The sequence below is a fragment of the Akebia trifoliata genome, chromosome 16 (genome assembly GCF_017979445.1).
Source record: "Akebia trifoliata isolate Shusen 1 chromosome 16, ASM1797944v1, whole genome shotgun sequence".
Lineage (NCBI taxonomy): Eukaryota > Viridiplantae > Streptophyta > Magnoliopsida > Ranunculales > Lardizabalaceae > Akebia > Akebia trifoliata.
In genome coordinates, this window is record NC_141390.1 from 6,652,158 (window position 1) to 6,676,850 (window position 24,693).

At 35.6% G+C, this 24,693-nt stretch overlaps 1 protein-coding gene across 2 annotated transcripts; it reads right to left on the minus strand.

The window, feature by feature from the left end:
• Nucleotides 1–143: 143 nt before the first annotated feature.
• LOC147382450 (uncharacterized) lies at nucleotides 144–23,202 on the minus strand. 2 transcript variants are annotated; one of them, XM_086428311.1, is made up of 2 exons: nucleotides 1,706–23,202; nucleotides 144–729 (listed from the first exon to the last, which is right to left on the minus strand). In XM_086428311.1, exon 1 carries the CDS (start codon nucleotides 3,786–3,788, stop codon nucleotides 1,734–1,736), a length of 2,055 nt encoding a protein of 684 aa, XP_086284437.1. In that variant the 5' UTR covers nucleotides 3,789–23,202; the 3' UTR covers nucleotides 144–729; nucleotides 1,706–1,733. The 2 variants fall into 2 exon arrangements, with proteins under 2 accessions (XP_086284437.1, XP_086284436.1); XM_086428310.1 differs by having other exon boundaries at nucleotides 144–742.
• Between the last annotated feature and the right edge of the window lie 1,491 nt (nucleotides 23,203–24,693).

The following is a 24,693-nucleotide window of genomic DNA, read 5'->3' on the forward strand; positions in this document are numbered from 1 at the left end:
AGTTGAAGAATCGTGGATCGTCATTTTCTAGCGTTAATTTATAAACCACTTTTGATGGAGTTAGAAGTTTTGAAATGAGCTGATTTCTTATGAGGATGATCCATCACCATGGAGATCATCCTAAAAAAAATCAACCCCATTATGAAACTTTTAGCCACATAGGACAAAAGTTTAGCTCCTTATGGATAGTTGTCGAACACTATCCATATTAGATACCAAAGAAAACTAGAAATAAAGGAAATCATAGAAGATCTGAATATCTGAAAATATTTAAATAAATGTCACCAAATATGTTTATTTATCTTAAGGGGAAGATAACAAGTTGCATTCAACTGAAAAACATACACAAAATCAAATTTAAACTTTGCAATGATCACATTGATGTGCCTTCTCAACGATCGTGCTCTCTCCAAAGAAGTTATGTGGAGTCGATTGGCTAGGCTGCTTCTTCACAGGGGCGGAGCCAGGATTTTGTATTCGTGGGGGCAAATTACAAATAGAAAAATTTTCTGATTTTCTATGGGGGCAAAGTAGTAGAATGTTAAAATTTTGTGGGGGCAAATTACAAATAAAAAAATTTTCAAAACTTTTGTGGGGGCAAAGCAGTAGAATGTTAAAAAAAAATTTAAATTTATTAATACTTCCCTATGGCTTTTAGAAATTCTTGTGGGGGCAATTGCCCCCACTGTAAATCCGCCCCTGCTTCTTCATTCTTCTTGTTCTTTGCTCCTTCATTACATAACTGTAAGGTATATGAAAACAATCACAATCATTAGGGAAAGAAGATTTTTAGAGTTATTCGAACTAAAAGAACCTTATGAAAGCTACCAAACTAAAATAAGTTGAAATAGATATTGATCCAATAAGTAAGAACATATCAAATATACAAATCCAATATTTAGAATCAATGTCACATGCATTTTAGAACCATGTGTAGTGAGTTCCTTTGATCAGTGAATGAACAACATTTTCTAGAACAAATTCTCACGATCTGCGATTTCTGACCATTGGATTCAATAATATTTATTTTCAATCGTAGTCTTGGAAAAAACTCAATTAGGTCCTCTCGTTCAATAAAAAAAATATCCAATGAATAGAAATTACCCTTAAAGTTGTTTTTTCGGTTTGCAGGTCTATAAAATGGTAGGGAAAGCGTTCAAGGTTGGTCTACAAATAGTATGTCAAATGAAAATTTTGAAGACTGATGGATCAACATAATTGCTCCTATAGTGGGACAATATTTTTTTTTAAACATGGATAACAATAATAATAAAATAAAATATATTTAAATAATTAATAAAAATGAGAAAAATAGATTTTTTTGACATATTTTTAATTAGAAAATTAAAAAGAAGTTTTTAAAGTAGTTTCACTATAATTGAGTTGACAATATTATTTTTAACATGGATAACAATATTAATAAAATACCAAAATATATAAATAATAAATAAAAATGAGAAAAATAGATTTTTTTTGCATAAATTTCATTAAAAGTTTTTAAAGTAGTTTGACTATAATTGAAATGACATTGCGATCAACAATTGCTTAAGTTAGTGGCATGAGTATACATCAAGTCAAGTCAAGTCAACTTGATGATAAATTTCCCAAGGAAAAGTAGAATTAAAAAAAAAAAAAAAATGGTCATGAAAACACAAGAACTAATAAAATGCTTAAACTGATACTATGAAATAAAAAAGAGACATACCTTCATTGTTTTTGGAATACCATGAAGCTCAAGCATGCTCTTGAGTTTCACCATCATTAGCTATCTGAAGAGCAATATGTGTAGTCGTATCTCTTTCCAATGGTTCGGTACGAGTGATACCTTGAGGTGTAATCAAGCGAGTGATACCAGTTCCAATAGGAAATGACCAAAGAACTTTGTCCTCCAATGATGCAAGTTTGCAAAGGAATTTCAAGGAAAGCCTTGCTCTTTCTTCGCATTGTTCATTGGGGCTCTCAACAATATGCTTGAATATGTCTTGTGGGAGTTGAGAGAGGAAAATGTGCAACATGTCCACAAATAATTGTTCGATGTGATGGTATAACTGTTTGATTGACGTGCACGGTCGGCAACTGATGATAAATTCGTTGATAGCATGTACATCATCACGTACAACAAACTTTATCTTTTCTTGTGTTAATGGTATTTCTTCAATGATCCCAAGTGCATCATCTAGTGAGTCCAATTGAAATTGAGATTGAAACCCTCCATCCATAGCTCTCATAATAACTTCAGAACAATTTTTCTTTACGAATGGTTTGATGCATTTTTTATGCTTCCAGATATATTTTGCCACCATCCATTTAACTTTATTATGGACGGTTACGACATTCATTTTCTTGTCAATGAAATAAATGATTTCGAAGACTTCATCTAAGGTATGAATCAGAGAAGCACTCATGGTATCCGGTAAAGAAACAATGGCCATTCTTACAAGGATAACCGTCGAAAGACAAGATACTCTATCTTGTGATGAAAATTGAAGTCTGTTAGTTAGTAACTCTTGAGATGGGGCAGTTTTGCAAAAAAATTGGAAGATATGAGTTTGGTAATCGATTTTAAATTTCTCGACCAACCACTTAATATCATCATCAGCTTTCTTCTGTTTCCAGCGTACTAATCCCATATTCCACTTGATATAGAGTTGTTTTTCTCTCACCAAATCTATGGATTCACTGTTTCTTTGTTTCCCAAAGCATTTTTTAATGACTCTCATCACATATGCAGCAAACAAAGTCAAGAATGCAGGGAATAGTGTTACAACGATGATCTCTAATACAAAAACACCAAAGCCAAATTTAAGATTCAGTAAAAGTTTTAGTCTTTTGAAACTTGACGCAACATCGATATACAGTAAATCTGGTGTATCTTGTCCTCCTATGCTATCGCAGATTTCCTTAAAGTCAATGTTGTTCATCACAGTAAACCATCTATAGCCAGTTGCAATACAACATACTACGATGGTAAGAATCTGAGTCACAATCACCATCCAGATTGACCATCTATAATACGAAATCCCACAATGAAATTCCATCTTATTAAGAAGGAGGGATTTAAAGGCAGCATATGATAGAAGCACTGTGCAAAGTGTGGGAATCATGCACAAAGTCATACCAGGTGGGCTATTAATGAGTAACAATTGAGGATTGTTTTCATAACTAGATAAATAAAATGACTTCATTCGATAGATCATACACTCATTCTCGGAACTTTGAGGATTGCCCTTTCCAAGTCTCACCTTAACTTCATCAAGGCAAATATCAGAAGTTACATAAAGTCTAGCAGTAGAATCCCACAATGCAATAAGCAAAAGAACCATACAAGATAAGATTATGACATGTTCTACAATGAACGCCAAGATCACCCTTGTGACCATCTGTATGATAACATTGACAACAACAGTTAATACAAAGATGGTCAGGGAGGCCATGTTGAAAAGACGTTCATGGCAACTCTGAGTTCCAAGAGAAGGTACGAAAAAGCCCATGGACATGCATATCAAAGTGGTGCCACTAAGTTTGGATAATTGATCTTGAGCAGAAGGCATTGAAGTGGTGAGATCTATAGAAAGTTTTGTAGCTATTGCTAGAAGAGTGAGAGTAAGTGAGTTGAGTGAGAATAATTGACAAGGCAACCATGGTTTGCTATGACACAACCATACATCACAAATCATTAATAGAAAACATACCAAAGTGGCTGTCGCTGTATATAAGCCAATCAAAGGAATTGAAGAAGAATACTTGTTGACATCCGAAACTACATTAATACACGAATGGTTCGCCATTTGCTTTTCTTTGGATCTAACTAAGCAAGTCGTGTTCTTCTCCTCCTCCTTACATATAACTGAGACCAATCATTTAGAATCTATTCTTTCCTTTTCCACTCCAGTTTTTTTTCCTTAAATTCTAAGCTAAAGTGCCAAACTACCCAAGTTATCCCTCCCTTGTTTCTGAAGCAATGGTTCAAAAGTGTTTCCCAACTCTCAAGGCAGGGTCGTCCCATCACAAAAAATTTAATGTTATCTATTTTGGAGGAATTTTGGTCTATGTGCATCATTTAATAGAAAAAATCTCTGAAATAATTCCCTTATGCATCCATATAACAAATTGTAATTGGCCAACGAGCCTTGTAACTTTCTTCACTTCACATCTAAACCATCGCATGCTCTTGGTGTGAATCACGAGGCAGTGATCCAACGTTTTGGACTAGATAAATAAGGTTTGGACTCAATTCAGCTACACGTATTAAAGAGAGTCTGGACCGATCCTCATTTGGGAGAATAGTGACAAAATTCTCTTTTTTTTTTTAAACGTCACGATTAATTCAATATTTTTTTCAATGGGATTGTATCCAAACTTATTCACAAAGCTTTGAAAATTACATTTTTATATTATATTTTAGTATGAAATTTTATAATTTTGTTTAACAGTCTGTTGAGTAATGGAATGTTTTTATTTTTCCCTTACTTTTTCAATTTTTGCCAATTCTCTCCAAACTTCTCCGTTGCCCAATTTTCCCTGAATCCCAACATTGTCACTGTTTGGGAGATGTAGCCTGGCATGTTGGCCTAAATGACACCTCAGCCCTCTAAATTTTATGGTCTAGACTAGGTTCAGAAAAATTAAAATACCTTTTCTTTTTTTTTTTCATAACTAAAGACTGTAAATGGACGGTCAGTGAATTCAAAATTTTAAGGGTGATTTAGAAATGCCTCTCTATCTTTTGCTAAATATTAGAGATACCCCTCATGTTTTGAAAATGATAACATGCATCCTTTTACCTTAGTCTTCTACACATACTAAGAGGAAAAAATTTGAACACCCTCATCTTCAACCTCAAGTCAAAAACCCAGATTTTTCTTCTATAAATCAATCATCTTCAACCTTGTTGGATAATTTTTTTAACCCTCATCTATTATATGTCTTAAGATTTTATCTTCTTTAACTCTTCAACCTTTAAATTTCAAGGCAAGATAGAATTTTTAAGGAAGTATGAAGTGATGAATTTGGGTTGAAAAATCTAAGGTATTCTATAAAGAAGGCAAGGTAGAAAATGATGGATTAAAATAAAGTTGTATTGATTAAAGTTACCCTAGAAGTGGAAGATAACTCGTCCAAGGAAGAAAAATTAAATAAGATATTTGGAAAAATTGAAAATGATGGGATTTTGGATAGAAAAATCTAGGATTTAACGTAAAGGGTATCTCTAATATTTAGAAAAATGTAAGGGGGTATTTCTAAATCACCCAAAATTCAAAAGGGTGAACTACCATTTCGTGAGCTAAATTTAAGGAATTTACAATTTTGGCTCACTGTTCATTTTAATTATAAAAAACGTGAACGGTAGTGAATGCGGAGATTTTAAAGTGACTTTTTCATAGGTTTAAAGTGAATTCCGTAGGTTTAACATGACTATTACCAATTAGTCACTTAAAACTTGCTAATTTGTCACTTTAAACTTGCATAATAGTCACTTTAAAACCTTCGAATTTGTTACCGATCACGTTTTGGTAATTAAAATGAATAGTGAGTCAGAATCGTAAATTCGTCAAAAGTTGGTCACTTTTCCGTTAATATCACAATTTAAATATCAAATCCAACACAAAAAGAAACCTTTTAACAAATTTCTCCAAGAAAATCTTCCTGAAGAATTCAACTATTTCTAATGAAAAGAATGGCAAAGGAGATAATGGAATCCCAAAAAACTTTACTAGGGAATTCTACACATAGGTAGATTGTAGAGAAATTTTTCTGTAGTGCCCTCAAATCTTAACACGAATCCCCATGATTCCGTGTTAGAATCCTGATTCCGTGTTAGAATCCCAAGGCAATCAATAACTATTACTATAGATGATAATAATATAAATAGGCAAACAAGTTTAAATGGTGATAAATAACAACGAAAAATAATAGAAACTAATAATAACGTGTGTTTACTATCTAACATAACCACCAGAGTAATAGAGAGTACTCCATGATAAAGACTATAATATTAGTAATAGAAAGGAAATTGTATAAACATCACCAATATATAAAAGTCCTTTCACCTATGACAGAATCCTACTCTCACACTCAAAAGAAGAACAAAAGACTTTAAATTGTAACTGGACTAATTAAAATAGTTTCAATGCTCACCTAAGAGTGGAGTTGGAATTCCTTTAGAAGCTCCTCGAGGTACTCATCGGCTTAGGGTGGATTTGCAATTGAAATGGTAAGGTGAGTAACGAGGGAGTTACTCAGCAAGTAAACAACTATCTTAACTTATAATTTTCTAAATATGAATTTAAAATCCTTCTAAAGTATTTGAAACATATGTAAGTTTTTTTTTTTTCAATTTAAATAAGAGTAAAATTGTACAATTATGTTGGAAATATAAATAGAACATTATTTAAATTATTTGTAAATAATCCAAATGAATTCAATAAAATATATTTAACATATCTAAATACGAGAAGTGGTAGTGTAGTTGAAAAGAGTATTGAGAATCACGATTAGATACCTCCTAGTCAGAATCCGATTGTTCTAGACTTCACCGGTGTAGAACTCCATTGTTAGTTCCTGATTTTATGATCGGCCATTACATTCACCACAATTGGCTAACTATTTATTCAACTCAGGTTGACTGTTGACTGTGATAATAAGGTACATGTATTTTCACAAAGTGTCACTATGTTTGACTACTCTAGACTATTAATGATCATTGACTAGCCATCTTCATTTAAGTCTATCAGACGAACATATGATTTTTGAAAAACATTTATACATCCACAAACTACTTTTACATTGCATAATTCACTGGTAAAGATAGAAAAGAATATCCTGAATCTCAGTTGTAATATTACTCTCCTATGCATCTCTTACTACATAGGAGTTAACCATCCCAACCATACATCCTAAGATAGTATGTAACTTTGGAAATGACATGACAGACTATCTCTTCAGACATTTACAAATCCTTTAACATATCCCAAAATAACTACATATACACTTTTCTTTTTGAAAATAAAATAGAAAAGAATAACATACAAGTATGTGGAATGAATATCTGATGTCCTACCATGTAATCGCCTAACACGACAATCATAAATAACAAACTCATTATCATTGCTTGTATGGAAAGATAAATAAATATGCAACATTGCCTCGCGATAACAAAAAATAAATGTTAACCCCGGATAGTAACTCGCCAACACACGTGTCACACACCCCCAAAGTGAGTCTACACTTTTAATTATAAAATCAAAACATCACAGTTACAATGCGATCCCTCAAATTTTTTTAACATTTAAACCACTTTGTTTCTCAATTTCGATCAAATCTTGTATACTTTTTTGAAAGAGATAAAAGTAATTTTTTCAATAAATTTAAACACCAAAAATCATTTGAAAGAAGATGACCAAAAAAGGTCAAAAAAAGAGTTTTTGTTGATGACAAAAACTTTCTTGTTGGCAGCACTGATGGCCTTGTCGGTGGCAAAAATTTTTATTTTGGTGGCATCGATAGTTATGTTGGTGGCACCGACATAATCCACTTGCAACATGAGCTATTTTTCAAAAAAAAAAAAACACGATTCTTTTGACTTGAAATTGATTTTTCTTCAACCAAACTTAAAAAAATCATTTGTACAACATAAATACATCCCTAAAACATCTAACAACATATTTAAAATATGATCTTTGTAAAAATATCATTTTTTACCTAATTTTTTAACTAGAAAATTGGGTTTCAAAAACTAGGATGCATCGAAATCTACAACTATTAGGATGATCTAAGAGTTCCCTACCTTAGATCACTACAACAAAAAAAACCTTTAATGACGTTCAAAAAATGCTATTTATTACCTTTCATAGAGTTTTTATGAACATAATTGTATTCTATGCTATCCTTCATCGATAGTGTTTTGTTGAGAGCGTCATAAAAGGTTACCCTTCTATAGCATTTATAAACGCCATTGTTTACTTATGATAACATTCTAAAAGTTTCATTGTGTGTTTTATACTAGTCCATTTTTTTATTAGAATGCTATTATTTGCATAGCATTCTCTACGAGAACCTTATAGATTCTCATAGACTTCCATTACGTTTTTAATTGAATGATATAGATTTAATTTTTTTTTTTTTTTGATACCTAAATTTCCATAATCTACATAGGTAACCTAATACCACAGGGTATATGTCAGTCCGATCAATCAATTATCATATTCACAAAACAAAGCTTTAAATTTGATGGCAAATTTTGAAATCCATTACAAATCCACTGATTACTTAGCAAAAAAATATAAAGTCCCACTAAAAAAACTCAAAAGTCTAACAACAACATTGCCACCTTTAGCCTAGAGTCTCTACCATAGCAAGCTCTCTCTTACTAGTTGTGTACACCCCTATCACAAAAAACATAAATAAAAGATAAAAAAAGTGAATACTTGTAAGTCTTCACAAGTGTATAATTCATATTGAGAAAATGAAGAATTCACATGATGTTTCTAATGTTCCAAGTCATTTGATGGCCCTTAACACAAAGTCATCAATTTGCATTTTATGATCTTAGGTCTATAAAAATGCTTATGATAAACAACGTTACACCCTGTTGGTTGGTCTAAAGTTTGTCTTCCTTTAAAAGAAGGTGGACTTGGAGTGAGGAATTTGAGGGATTGGAATGTCATTGGTCTTATGAAACTTTTCTGGAAAATCGTCAATAATGATAATCTCTGGAGTTCTTGGATTAAAGGCAGATATATTAGAAATGGCTATATTTGGAGGTGTCGTCCCTTGCAAGATGTGTCGTGGGCCTGGAAAGGTATTCTTCAAGTTTGAGATCTGGCTAAAGGCATATTAGATTTATTGTGGGCAATGGGTCCTCAATAGCTTTTTGGAGAAGAACCCTTGGTTGGATGGGGGTCCTTTAATAGATCAATTTGGAAGAAGGCCAATGCACCGGATGAATAGCAACATCAATGCCATGATGAGAGATTTTGTGGGGTTGGATGGTTGGAGCGGTCTTATGCGAGATGAACTTCGATTAACTGAAATTGCTGACCAAGTTGAAGCACATCACCTACCTTGACCAAATGAGCAGGATAGGATCATTTGGACTTTAACCATGAGTGGGAAATTTACTAGCAAATAGGCTTGGGATTCAATTAGAAATCTGGGCGATGATGTTCCATGGCCTAAAGTCGTGTGTAATAGATTGAGAGTTCCTTGACATTATCTTATAGCTTGGCTAGCTATGAAAGAGAGCCTTCTCATGGCAGAAAACCTAAGGAAAAGAGGAATTTTTGTAATTTCTTAGTGCATTCTTTGTCGAAAAGATTGTGAGGATAATGAACATGTTCATTATTCTAGTGTTCCCAGAGTGGTGAGGTCTGGAGAAGGATTCTTTCAGTTGTGGGGATTACTAAATCAGAAATACGTTCGATGGGTCCTAAAGTGTCAGATGTGCTTACTCAAGATATCAATTTGACTAATGTGATTAGCCTTGCCTTTTGTATTACGATCTACCATGTATGGCAAGAACGAAATAGGAGAATCTTTGATGGTAATGGTCTTAGCGTTGAAATTTTATGTCGTATAAATGGCATTAGAAGTCGGTTGGAAGGTCTGTCCACAACAAGTCCTATTGAGTTGAATGCTATTCGAAGATGGGGATGTACAACATCCTTGAAAGTTAAATTACAGCCATCAGTTCGATGGATTCATCCTCTTCTAGAGTATGTTAAGCTGAACACAGATGGGTTGTTATTCAAAAATGGGGCTGGATTTGGCTTTTTAACAAGATCAGATAATGGTGAGTTTGTTCTACTAGGTATGGGGAAATAGATAATTATGAGCATGTTATGAGTGGGAGAATATGGGTGTTATGGGACCCATTGAGAGTTAAGGTGCAGAATATCACCCACTATGTGAAAACTGGAAATTTCGATAGAAAAATTGATGGGCCAAGGCCCATGAATTTTAGAAACTGAATTTTGACGGCCTAGGTCCGTCAAAATTCTTGATGTTCTCAGATTTGACGGTTTAGAGCTGTCGAATTTCTCCCATGTATCCTTTATTAATTTAACAGTTTCAGTCCGTTAAAAAAAATATTTGACAATGAAAAATTCGACACCAATTCAACCTCTTGGTCCATTGAATTTATGAAATTTGACGGCCCTAGGTCGTCAAATTTGAGCTTTTTTCACATTGTGACCTCATCAACTCAAACTATTCATCTCATGGAGGAGTATGAGAACTCTAGTCTTTTTATCCTATCTACTATCTATGGTTCGAATGAGATTGCAGAGAAAAAAATGTTGTGGGAGGACCTAGGGTAGTTTCTAATAAGTACTCCTCTATTCCTTAAGTAGCCATGGGAGACTTCAATGTGGTCCTTAGAGCTGACGTGAAAATTGGGGGGAGGGATATCAGTAGAAGAGCTGTAGCTGAAACGAATGAAGGTGTGGAAGAGGTATATAAGGAAATTGTTAACCACTTCAAAAACCTTTTGGGATCATGTCAAGACCAGTACTTGGAGGGCCATTTTCTGAGTGTTGTTCATTTTAAGGAAATCTTGTTGTGTGACCAATCAGACTTCTTGGGGAGAGAAGTTAATGAAGATGAGATCAAGGAAGCTATTTGGACCATGGATGGAGACAAAGCTCCCAGACCTGATGGGTTCACAACACTATTCTTTTAAGATGCTTGGGATGTCGTTGGGAATGACTTTGTGAATACTATAAGAAGTTTCTCCAGAAGTTGGGAAAATCCTCAAAGAGGTTTGTGGGCATCAAAATTTAAATGGGGCCCTACAACCTTCTAAGTTAACAAAAAGCCCACCAAATCAAAATTGGGCCCATAAATCTAAATTGGGGATATGTTAATCGAGACAGGCCTCATATGGTTTGGGTTTGGATTTTTGCAGATAAAACCCATGATTTAGCAAATTCCAGTGATCTACATTAAATATTGGGCCTTGCACCCAAATAAATGAATTTAGCCCAATAATAATCCATAGAATCCTTAAAATTGGATCTGGACAAATTTAGCTTTTAAACAAACTAATTAAATCTCTTTAAGTTGGGGTATAATTGAAAAACTAAATTATCTTTAAGTCTATAAATATAAGACCCTCTCTTATTGAGGGGGGATTTTGATCACTTTCTCTCAGAAGACAGAAGTTCTCCTTCTAGAGAAGAAGAAGCTCTCAAGCCCTTCTCCAGAGACAAAGTAAAAGTTCTTCAGAGATTCGAACTCCTATTAAAGAGAAGATCAAGCTTAAAGCCCTTCTTCAGAAGTCAAGGAAACCTTCTCAGCCGATAAAGCGAGAAGCCCTGAGAGAAGAAAATCTACAGAAGCCTCTACAGAAGATCAAGTACGCAGTAAAGCCATCGCCCAAGCAACTTTCTCAGTCGATAAAACACGAAGCCCGGAGAGAAAAAAAACTACATATATCATCATCATCTTTTTGTATTTGACTATTAATCAGAGGAAACATTTGAGATCTGTATCTCATTTTCATCAAAAATCAATAAAATCATTTGTAATCATATTTCATGAATCTCGAAGTAGATCTGTTGAAATTTATTGTCGACAAATTTCTAGCACGTTCGGTGGGACCATCTCAACCTTTCATCTTTTAGTCAACTACAAAAACATCAACTAAAACATCGATGGCATCTCGCAACGTCAACGCTATCGCATCAGGTACTGTTGAGAAATGTAAGAAAATCAGTTATTCAAACCTTAAATTTGCCTAGGCTATCAGTTGTGATCATCATGTAACTCGAACAATGACGAAAACTGGTGGATCTAAGTTGGTGGAGCCTCTCTAGCATTACTCCAAGAAACGTACCACAAAAATGGTACTCACAACGAAGGCATCGTGGGTGGACGTTGTAGAAGACGATTTTTCAAATTTTAGATCTGATTCGAAGTCAAGCGAGGGATTGTCTAGATCCCTATCGATCACTTCTCCATCACAAACTCACACTTCTATCAAAGCAGTGATGACAGCTGGAACGCTAACAATGGAGAAACAAGTTGCTTAGATGGCAGACACCATCAACAAATTGACAAAAGCAATGGAGGATAAAGACATCCAGATTGCAACCCTTGTTAGTCGTTTGGAGCATAAAAAGAAGGAGAATGAATCAAATGCTAGACTTTCGCATCCTCTACGATTCACTCCTGAAGTGTACACAACTCCGCGTCAAGAAGAGAGAGAAGACTATGCTGGCTCACGTAAAGTTACGCGAGACCCACCACAGGGGTTTATTGTCTCACTTTTCGTTCAACAGCTACAAACAATGATTACTGACAATATTCGTGCTCAGTATGGGGGCATGCCACAGTCCTCATTGATTTACTCCAAACCCTACACTCAACGAATCGAACAAATGCGTCTTTCGACGGGATATCAATCGTTAAAATTCCAATAATTCGAGGAAAAAGACAATCCAAAGCAGCATATTGCCCACTTCATCAAAATTTGCAACAACGCTGGTACATTTGGTGACTTCATGGTGAAAAAATTCGTCTACTCCTTCCGTGGCAATGCGTTCGATTGGTACACCGACTTAGAACCCAACTCAATAGACAGCTGGGATCAACTCGAAAGAGTGTTCCTTGGCCGTTTCTACAGCACCATAAGAAAGGTGAGTATGGTGGAGTTTGTTGCCGTCAAACAAAGGAAAGATGAACCGGTCATCGAATACATTGAATGCTGGAAAAATCTTTCCCTCAACTGCATGGATCGACTCTTTCAATCTTCTGCTATCAAGATGTGTATTCAAGGGATGCACTAACAACTCCTCTACATCTTGAAAAGAATTAAGCCACACACTTTTGAAGAGCTAGCTATTCGAGCCCGCGATATGGAACAGAGTATAGTTGTGCATCAGACTCCAGGACCAAGCGAGTCTCGAAAGAAAAGAAGGATGTTAAGTCTTCAAAACTAAAAAAGTCTTGTTTACTACCACCAGCAAACCTGTTAAGATCATAAGTAAATGAAGAGAAGATCAACCACGAGTTGATTCAACACAAGAAAAAGGAAAAGCTTGGAAAACTCTAAAAATGTTAGAGGTAAAAAAGTACCATTTTTCTGATGCTGACGTCTTGGGCATGTTCGAAGAGCTGTTAAAATTAAAGCTCATTGAACTTCTAGTGCCCAAAATACCCGAGGAAGCAGGTCGTGACAATGATCCAAAGTATTGTCGCTATCATAGGGTGATTAGTTACTTGATTGAAAAATACTCTGTCTTCAAGGAAAAGATTATGGATTTGACACATCAAGGGAAAATTGAACTTGACTGTTTTGAAAATGTTGCTACTTTCAACATGACCTCTGTTACCTTTGGATCTTTTGATCCAATACTCTTGGCAAGTCAGTATGCAACGCAGACTCTATCTCCTCAAATCACCAAAGTTTTACTTAAACCACCACAATTCATGTCCATACATTCGAACCTTGAAAAGGCCCATCCCATGCTGGAGGCAAGGCCAAATCAAAGAAAAATCATCACATTTTCTACTCCACCTCAACAAGGATAACAATCTCATTCGACTTCAAATTCAAAGTTGAATATCTCACAATCTGCTTCAATTGATGAAGAAGGGTGGATAATTGTCACTCGTCGAAAAAGATGCCCTACATATGTGCCAACTCCTTCTATTTCAAAGACAAAGAGAAATAGAAGAAAGACAAAATCAAATACAGGGTCAAAGAAACGAAAGAGAGCAACAAAGAAAGTTTTTCGAGTTCCACCCGCAGACCCCGAAAACGTCCTTCAACAACCTCCCCATATGCCGATTACTCTTCTAAAATTCTTACCCAAGAAGATCTTGAAGGAAGTCTGCACGGTTTCATGTCACCAAGTAGAGGCGGAAGTGCTAGAAGATGATATAGGTGATAGGTCCAAAGAACATCCTACTACTTCTAGTGATGAGATTAGAGATTTGAGAAAAACGATATCACCTTGGAAACAAAAGATTCGCAAGTCAACTTGGATTTCTCCAATGAATTCAAAAAAATTCAGCATGTTTCAACGTGAAGCTCAACTGAATCAAAAAAGGAAGTTCAATCCGACATAGATCCACAATAAAACGGTATGTGCATGGCCATAATCACCTTCACTAATGAGGATTTCCAATTGCGGTCTCGACCTCACAATAGGCCTCTTTACGTCATAGATTATGTGAGGGAGAATAAAGTTCAAAGAATCCTCCTGGATTGTGGTTCTGCGATACCACGAAACAGGTTGGCATCTCACCGGATTAACTTGCTCATAGTAAGTTGATGATTCAGAACTTCAACTTAGGGGGTTAAAGAGCTATCGGCATGATAAGAGTTAAACTCTCTATCGTAGATTTATAGTCAACAACACTTTTTCACGTGATTGATTGTAAAACTTCATATCACTTACTTCTCGGTTGACCATGGTTGCATGAAACTGAAGTAGTACCATTCACGCTACACTAGTGTTTCAAGTATTACCAAAATGGTGTACAAAAATGGGTAGTAGTTGAAGATCAACCATTTGACAAGATAGAAACGTATTTTACCGATGTAAAATTTTATTTTGGAGACGACGTCATTCAAGAAGTACTTCTAGTTTCGGTACCCCTTTATAGTAAGTAGAAAACTGACAAAGGAAAGCATACTATGAATGATGTCGAGAAGATTTCTCCTGGTTCTCAGCTTTAGAAAGAATAAGTAAAGATGCAAGAACCAGAAACTCAATGGATCAATGTGAGTCAATCAATAATAGACGCGTCGTCAGCAGTTGTGTTGCCAACCCCAATGCTTCGTTACGCGCCACAATCGCGACGAAAGCCGGGACAATCACCTTTCGAAGAGATTTTTTCAAAGACCAAGCCTTCTGTCTCTAAAGTTGAATTGGAGATGCTGAAAGAAAAGTTAACCCTGTCAGTTACACCTTTCCAGAAATCTTACGTCTAAAGGATACCCATGAAAAGTGTTATCCTAGCTACATCAATCACAAACATCGCGAAGGTTGAGTCTGAAAGTTGGTTCGATCATAAAATTTCAAAATTATTCAAAATTGTCGGTTAAGGAAAAGGTGAACCCGTACGATTGGGTGAACTACCACCAACTGATCAAATTCATGGCTTAACTGCAAAATAAGTCAAACTTGTTCGAGCTGGAGAAAAAATTTCATTCACACGAGTAGGGCTAGAGTATACGCCAGAAGCGCCAATCAAAATTTCTAAGACGAAGACGACTTCTTCACAACATACTACAATAGAAGTTATCGATGAGTCTATTAAAGACACACCAATTCCACGCATATCAGTTTTTTATCGAATTGGTGGCCATATCTCGACCACATCAGTATTTGACTGATTGGGTGTTTTAGATGATCATCATAATGTACAAGTTCATAAACCTTGTGCATCTGCATTATCTAGACTCGGTTAGAATGTTGGAGTAAAAATATAAAGGGAATCACGACATCGACTTAAGCAAATAAATAAACATGTTGAGCATAAAGATAGGAGTGGCTTGCATAGCATTATTCCGTCTCGCATGAAACGACAAGCATCTTTAAAAATCTCGATATCAGATGCATTAGTTGTGAAGCGACATATTATCGTCCTCACAAATCAAATGGGCTACAGTTAAGTTTCAACTATGGGGATAGACAATTCTGAAGATCTTGTTTATGTAAATCACATTACCATTGAGAAATTCCCTAAAAAAATTCTGTGTCCTCAAATGAAGAACTCAAAAATGCTCTACCGATCTTTGAAGAAGGTGGACAAGCTACTGTCGACGACTTGAAAGAAATAAATCTTGGGACAATTGAAGAGCCGCGACCTACATTCATCAGCACTCTTCTAAACCAGCATGAAGTATCCGAGTACTTCAAGTTGTTACAAGAGTACAAAGATGTCTTTGCTTAGACTTACAAAGAAATACCAGGACTTGACCCGAAGATCGCTGTTTATCAACTCGTAATTAAACACGGAGTTTGTCCAATAAAATAGGCACAACGTTATTTTCGACCAGAGTTGGTATCATAGATTGAGAAACAAGTTGATAGAAGCTAGCTTCATTCAAGAAGTAAAGTCTCCAACCTGGATTTCAACATAGTTCTGGTAAGAAAGAAGAATGGACAGATTCAAGTGTGTGTAGATTTTCGCGACTTGAATAATGCGTGTCAAAAAGATGATTTTCTACTTCCAATCATAGAACTTATGGTTGTTGTAACCACAGGACATGAAGCTTTGTCTTTCATGGATGGATCATTTGGCTATAATCAAATTCGAATGTCGTCAAAAGATGAGGAACTCACGACCTTTCGTACCCCAAAAAGTGTATATTGTTACAAAGTTATGCCTTTTGGACTTCAAAATGCTAGTGCGACTTACCAATGAGCTATGCAAAAGATCTTTGATGACATGCTACATGACAAGATCGAATGTTACGTTGACGACCTAGTAGTAAAGTCCAAGAAAAGAGAAGATCACTTACAACATCTATGTGATACTTTTGACAAATTGCGTTGGTACCAGCTCAAGATGAATCCATTAAAATGTACTTTTGGAGTTACCTTGGGTAAATTTTTGGGATTCGTGGTTCGACATCGTGGTATTGAAATCGATCAAAATAAGATTGAAGCTATCCAAAAGATGCCGACACCAAAGAACATTCATGAATTCAAAAGTTTACAAGGTCGATTTGCTTACATTCGTAGATTTATCTCAAACTTAGTCAGGCGTTGTCATCCCTTCAGTTGATTGGTGAAGAAAGATACATCATTTGAATAGGATGAAGCTTGTGAAAATACTCTAAAAGTATTAAGGAGTATCTTTTCAAGCCTCCTATTCTTTCTGCACTAATTCCCGAGAAGCCACTGATTCTCTATATTAGTGCGCAAGAAATGCCACTAGGAGCATTGCTGGCTCAAGAAAATGACGAAGGAAAAAAATGTGCACTCTACTACTTGAGTCGAACTCTTGTTGGAGTAGAAGTAAATTATTCACCCATCGAGAAGACATGTTTAGCATTCATTTTTGTTACAAAAAAATTGTGGTATTACATGTTATCACACACAATCCGACTCACCGAGCGAGCTGATTCGCTCAAGTACATCATGACAAGACCAGTCTTGTCAAGAAGACTAGCTAAATGGGCCTTATTCTTATTAGAATTCGAGATTATTTACATCCCTTAAAAGACTGTAAAAGGGAAAGCATTAGCCGACTTTCTTGCTGATCATCTTATTCCAGCTGAATGAGAATTGTCTCATGACTTGCCTGATGAAGAAATATTCTCTATAGATGTGCTTCCAGCTTGGAGAATGTTCTTTGATGGCGTAGTTAGAAAAGATGGAGCGGGGGTAGGTGTAATTTTTATCACCCCACAAAATGAGGTATTACTGTTCTCGTTTGCTTTGACAAAATTATGTTTAAACAATATTGCAGAATACCAATCTCTAATCATTGGTTTAGAACTCGGTTTAGAGATGAAGCTACACCAACTCTATGTGTATGGAGACTTGCAACTTGTCAATAACCAACTCTCAATAGAGTATGACATTCAAAAGCATGAGTTAGTGCCTTGTTACCACTATGTTGTATAACTTATAAGTCAATTTGAAGAAGTCATCATCAGGAATATATCAAGAGCTAAAAATAAGCAGACTGACGCTTTAGCTAGTCTTGCTGTAAGTTTGACTATGCCAGAGGGAGAGACAATGAGTATCCTTATCTGCCATAGGTGGCTACTACCTCTTTTGATAAATGAAAATTACGAATCGCATGAAGTAAAAACCGTAGAAATAGCTGAAGTCAAAGATTGAAAACAACCAGTTATTGATTATCTACAACATGGGAAGCTGATAGACGACCTAAAACAAAAAATTGCAATACGTCGTAGGACATCTCGATTTTTATATTTCAACGATAAGTAATATCGTCGCTCTTTCGATGACATCTTAATGAGATGTCTCGAAGATGATGAAATCTGAGATGCTTTAGACGAAGCACACTTTGGAATATGCGGTTCACATCAGTCAGGGCCGAAACTCTATCATAGTCTGAAGAGGATAAGATTCTACTGACCTACTATGGTGAAAGATTATTTAGACCATACAAAAAGGTGTAAGGTTTGCCAATTTCATGGGGATTACATTCGTCAACCACCGGACCCATTACATCTTACAATCGCATCTTGGCCCTTTGATGGGTGGGGACTTGATGTCGTTGGACCACTCCCAAAATCTTCAAGACAACATCTTTATATCCTTGCTGCAATAGATTACTTTTTTAAGTGGGCTAAAGCAATTCCCCTTCGAGAGGTCAAAAAAGAAATGGTGGTTGACTTCATCAAAAATAATATCGGAAAGTCTTTTAGCAATATATTAATGGATCAGTTCTGCATGAAGTTTGACATCAAGTAAAGATGCTCTACAATGTACAACGTTGCAGCAAATGGACTTGTTGAAGCCTACAACAAAACTCTCTACAAGCTTCTTGAGAAGGTTGTCTCAAAATCAAAAAAAGATTGGCATGAACGAATTGGGAAAGCACTATGGGCATATAGAACCTCATACCGTACCCCCACGCAAGCTACATCTTACTCATTAGTTTATGGAGTTAAGTTATCCTCCCTTTGGAATGTCAGATACCTTTATTAAGGATTGCAATCCAAGAAGGTCTAGTTTGCGACGGGAATGCCAAATTACATCTAGCTAAACTTGATGCATTGGACGAAAAGAGATTGGAAGCACAACAACAACTAGAGTGTTACCAAGCCCATCTATCACGTGCATTCAATAAGAAAGTTCGACCACGTTTATTTCAAGTTGGCGATTTAGTTCTCATCGTACAATGACCAATCATTCTCTCACACCATTCTGAAAAGAAATTTGATCCGAAATGGGATGGATCTCACGTAATGAAAGATGTATACACTAATGGTGCATATCTTCTTGTAACACCGGAAGGATTATGTCTTGGTGCAATTAATGGCAAATTCCTCAAATGATACTATGCTTAAAAGAATAATGCTCATCGACATGAGTCTAAACTGTTTGACAATGCTCATTATTGTACGAGCTTAAACTAAATGATACTCCTGACCCGTATGAGTTAAAACTGTGAATGGTCAAAAAAAAAATGAAAGAGCTCGTTAGATTGAAAACTTGAGAGGGCAATCTAGGTAAAACTTAGAGCATTATCCATCTGAAATACGTCATGTTTTGATCCCATTTTGGGTACGTAGGCGGCTTGTAAAGTTACTTCAGGTTCAACCACATAAAAAAAATACTTATATAAGGAAAGAAGGGAATTTTATTAATTTTAAACAAAATAAACAATGTTATAATTTCCTAAGTCCTATACAGTGAAAAAATAAATAAATAAAATAAGCTTAATATAAAGAAGTAAGATTCCAAAACTTCTTCTTCAAAGACTCTCTCTGCTTCGCAAGTAGCTACTTCATCATCATTAATGATTGAAACATTAGATAGGCGAGTGCACTCCGTTTCAACAGTAAGTAGGGCCTCCCCTCTTTTCGAACTTGGGTACTAAGAGACATTTCAGAAGTTTCAACTTGTGGTAGTAGTTCTCTGATTTGAGTCAACTCAGTTTCTAACTCAGCTTCTCGTTTAGTCAGTTCTACTCTTTTCTCCTTAGCTTCAATCAGTTGTGTACGTAAACTATCCACTGATTGACGTTTTAGTTGAGTTTCCTAGTCTAAAATGGATAGCTGAAGATCCCTATCATCTACTGACAAAGATGATAAAGCCCTCTCTCGTCTTAAAAGATACGCCTCCACTCCAACTATAAGCGACTCGAAGAAATTTACAAAAGGTATAGGGTCAATTTTGAAAATATTCTTAAGAGAAGAGACGATGGCAGGCATATGAAGAGATTGCCCTTATCTTAGATTGGAAAAACCAATATTGAGCATCAACTCAATTCTAGATCGAAAGAATTCATCACTAGCTCTATGTAATGCGTGTTGAACGCATAAGTCGATGTCACTATCATGCAAGGAAGCTTGTCGAGTTTGGGTAGAAACAGTAAGCATTCCACGCAGTTTCGGGGCAATCACAGATGAATCAACCAACTTATTAAAAGTAGCTAACGCCAATGCGATAGGATTCATATGTGTAGTTAAAGTTGATGGAGTGCCACAAGAATTTTGATGAGGACATGAAGAAACCTCGTCCCCATCACTCTTTGAAGGGTATTCAATACCAATCAATTTCAAAATCCCCTTACTAAGATGACTGACATTCTAAACATCTCCCATACCTGAGAAGGTAGGAAGGACTATAAAATCCTCTAGGGCAAAAAAATAGGCAATGGAGTGTATATAGGTTGATGATTTTGCAAGAACAATTAAATCACAAAAAATTATGTATATATATACATAAGAAATGTGAAATTTCCAACAAAGAAAAAAGTGTGTAAAATTATCTCTCATAGGAGACACATCATTCTCAGCTTCAGCTTCTTGCCTATCCAGAGTTGCACTCGTATCTTTGAGTTAATTCTGAACAACAGGCTTCAAAGAATCCACGGGATTTGATCTATGAACAACTTGTTCTACATCTACCCCAAGAATGTTGGCTTGTTCCGTTTGAGTAATCGTTGGAGTCGGTAGTATTTTTTTGAAACGCAATTTCAATCTAGGTTCCGTAATGACATTCTGCGTTTCATCAAGTCGCGTGTGTTCTATTCTTCTTCTTCGAGAAGATTTTTGCGTGGCAAACAATGTATGATGCGCCTCATGATCTTTAACTCCTTTCCTTTCATCAAAATTAAAGTTCGGAACGGAGACACTATCTTCAAGAAGACGGAAATCAAGGGCATCCAAGTGAGGTACTACGTCTTGAACCCATCAATCTCTATAACTCATATCAAATTATCGACTCATGTCTTGTACTTTAGGAGGTATAAAAAAGTTGACTCGACTTTTGGTCTGGGTTAAAGATAGTTACAAATTGTGTAACTCTATCATATCTACAGATCTTGTAAAAGGAATTGAAGTTCTAGGGATACGTTGACGAAAGCTTTGTTGACGAGTAAACTTGTAAGGACTATACATTTCCACCTCGCAAATATTACCATATCGAAACACCACAAATCCAGGACGACAACTTATCATGAAGGCTTGAATCTCAGAAGGTTCATCACCATTATCAATCTGTAACCTTTTATGACATTTTGACGGACAAACCTCCTTAGGATGCCATTTAAAATTACTAGAATTCATGTTGATGATTAGATCCCCTTGCATTCTTAGTACTATCTTCCCAACAAAAGTAAGAGTTGGAAACACCAGTTGTGCGAACCAAATACGGAGGTCCAAAGTCAGTATCAAGGTCACCAAATACTTTCCGAGGAAAATGAAGTCCAACCCACCTAAACAAATAACTCTAGTGTGGCGTCCCGCCAAATGCTAACACAAAACCCCATGTCAAATCTCGAGACATTAGGTGGCGTCTCGAAATTTCGACATGGTCTGTTAGCATTCCAAGGTAATCAACCTGCACCTGATAAATAACATACAATCCTGCATACATACATACAAAATATAATACTAGTGGAAGCCTATAGACATCTAATAACGTACAAAAGATCAGAGTGCGGAAGAAGAAATTTATACACATGATTATACAGAAATTCCTCACTCTAACAAAATTCTTAACACTCAATACAAAATCCAAAATACTTCTAGACGAACTGACAGCACTAGGGGAAATAACCCCAGTACTCATTAGGTAACAGACTCTGGTCGTCTATCTGACCCACCAGATAATCTGCACTCGTTGGTTTTACGCCCACCTCACCAATGGTAGGCTCTGAAGCTAAAAAAATAGGAAGGAACGGATGAGTAACAATGGTTACCTAGTAAGGAAACAAACAATTTCTGCTAATAACTTCTTCTAGCATGAACGAATAAGCATACTAAATCATTTTAACATATGCAAAGTTTTATAGGATAAATTATGATTAACTGATACATATAACTAGGGATGAGCAACTAAACATTTTAAAACTGACATTACATCAATCAACAGTACTCACTATAGCATTTTCTTTATATACAAATCTAATTGACCAAATAGAAACATTAAACATGCATTTCATTTTATATATCAAAGTAAGGTAACAGATACATAATACACTATGGTGGAGTACTGAAATTAGAGTGTTGGGATTCACGACTGGATTGCTCCCAGTTGGGACATGATGTTTCAATTCTTCTCTGGCTTTTAGTTCCTGATTTTGTGGCCGGTCGCTGCACTTACCACACTTGGTTGACCATTTATCCGGTTCAGGCTGGCCGTTTGACGTGACCGTAAGCAATGGGTCTCTTTTCGATGTGTCAGAACGTTCGACTACTATAGATTGTTAGTGATCACTGACTAATTATCTTCGTCTATGCCTATCAGGCGTGCATGTGATTCCCAAATATACAAACTATTCGGATATGACCACCTTTACATTACAAGTTCGCTGGTAAAGATAAAGAGGAATAAACCCGGATTCCAGTTGTAACTCCACTCTTATACGCGTCTCATACCATGTATGAGCTTGGTGGTCCCTACCGTACATCCCAGGATAGTACACCACTCCGGATGATATCACGCATTATCCTTTTAGGCATTCACAGACTCTTTAACAGCTCACAAAATAGCTATATATATATATATATATATATATTTGAAAATAAAAGAGAAATTAACAATACAAGATTGAGAATGGATATCTAGTTTCCTACAATGTAAGTGTGGCCACACGGCCTAAAATAAATAACAGAACAAAAAAGTAAACAGCACCTCGCGCTAACAGAAAGTAAATAAACATGCAACCAGTAACATTATCCCTAGATATCCGTTCACCAACCTACACACAACATAACAATGTAAAATGCAGACATCACCCCTCGAGTGTGACTCTAACATTTTACCATTTCATACCCTTTTTCCCTTTTTTTAATATTTATCGTTTTCAATCTTTCAAACAAAATATCTACTTTCTGATATTCATCAACCCAATTTGAGTTCATTGAATATTAAATCATTTTTCCAATTATGAAATTCATTTTCATCAATAATATTGAAAAGGTACAACACTTAGATTAAAATGGGATCCGAACGGTGCATATGACCCAACTGACAAAAATAGCCCGTTGAAATATCCTACCCATGTATAATTTATAAAAAAATACAATTAAAGATATCAAATATGCAAGTTCTGGCATGAATTTGAAATTATCGATTGAATTCTATTTTTTTGAAAATTCACCACAAATTTTTAATAAAATCCTAAAAGTAATTTTCACAATCTACAATTACTAATAGAAATTGAGAGTTCCTTACTATCTCTGTGTGAAATGATCCAAACACGTGCACTGAAATCGAGGCAAATGATACGAAAATCGAGACAGATCAAATTTCAAAGTGGCTGATTTTTGAATCTGACTTGGTGATTTCGATGCCATCGTCTTTTCTCCCTTCTGCGGTAAAGGACGGTTTGACCTCAAAACTGATGAAATCTGAGGTTGAAGTTTCAAAATTCCCGTATATATGTACGGCTGATTTTCGACGATACGGGGTGAAAGAGAAGATGAAATGAAGAGATCTTGGGTGAGTTTTGTAGATGTCGAGCCTGCGGACCTTTGTCTCTTCTGCATCGGTTATCAAAAGCGGGCCGTTCGTAATGAATTTGAGGATGAAAGTCAAAGAAAAAATGAATTTTTTTTTAAAAAGGTTGGCTGATTTTGGGTCGTTTAAAGTGAAGGTGAAAGTGGAAAAAAATAAAAAAAAATTTATTTATATATATCTTGGGACGAAATCAGTATTTTGCCTATTGTTTTGATCGACGATAACTTAACCGTCCGGACTCCAAAAGTAATGAATGAATACTCTATTTCACTTAATTTTTTGTTTCGGATCTAATGATATAGTCAATTTCTACAAATTCTATCTTTAACAAAAGTTTACATTTTTGGTCTGAGGTGACCCCTAAAATTGACGTCATTTTCGTTTTTGATGATAATTCGACTTTTTGTAATCCAAAAATGACAAATAAGTAGTCTATGTTCAATAATTTTTCGTTACAAACCCAATGGTGTAATCGAATCTTAATAATTCTTACTCTAGCAAAAAATTATTATTTTAACCTGGTTTGACTCGGTAATTGAGGATTTTACAACTTTTCTATTCGGACTCGCTTTTGAGCGTACTTACAGGCTAAAGTATTTTTTTTTTATCATTTTAAATCCAATGGTGAGGTCAGATTTCCTTAAAAATGATTAGAAACCTCCTAAAGTTTTACCCCTAAGTCTCACTTTCAAGATTTTATCAAAATTCTACATTTTATTTTTTCTCGAGATACGAATTGAAAACTCGGGGTTTTACATCCAGTCCCAAAAACCATTGAGATATCAAATGTTGCCTCAATGTTCAATATCCGAACCCCATCGAGTGAAGCGTTGCATGATTTTCTACGCCAAAATAGCCTGTGGACAATTACGAGTTTGATCATGATGCGAATGATGACATAAAGATGGTTGGCGTTCTGTATCAATCTCATCTCCAGGGAGTACGTCAGTTATTGAAGGATAGTTACTCAAAGCCGTCATATCAAGTGATGTATCCCTTTCTGTATCCTACGCCTTCAAAGGACCAGTAATCGGTGTATACACGACAAACTTCAACTCCATAGATG

Coding starts and splice junctions, on each gene's coding strand:
- LOC147382450 (XM_086428311.1), bottom strand. CDS start 3,788: ATGGCGAACCATTCGTGTATTAATGTAGTTTCGGATGTCAACAAGTAT.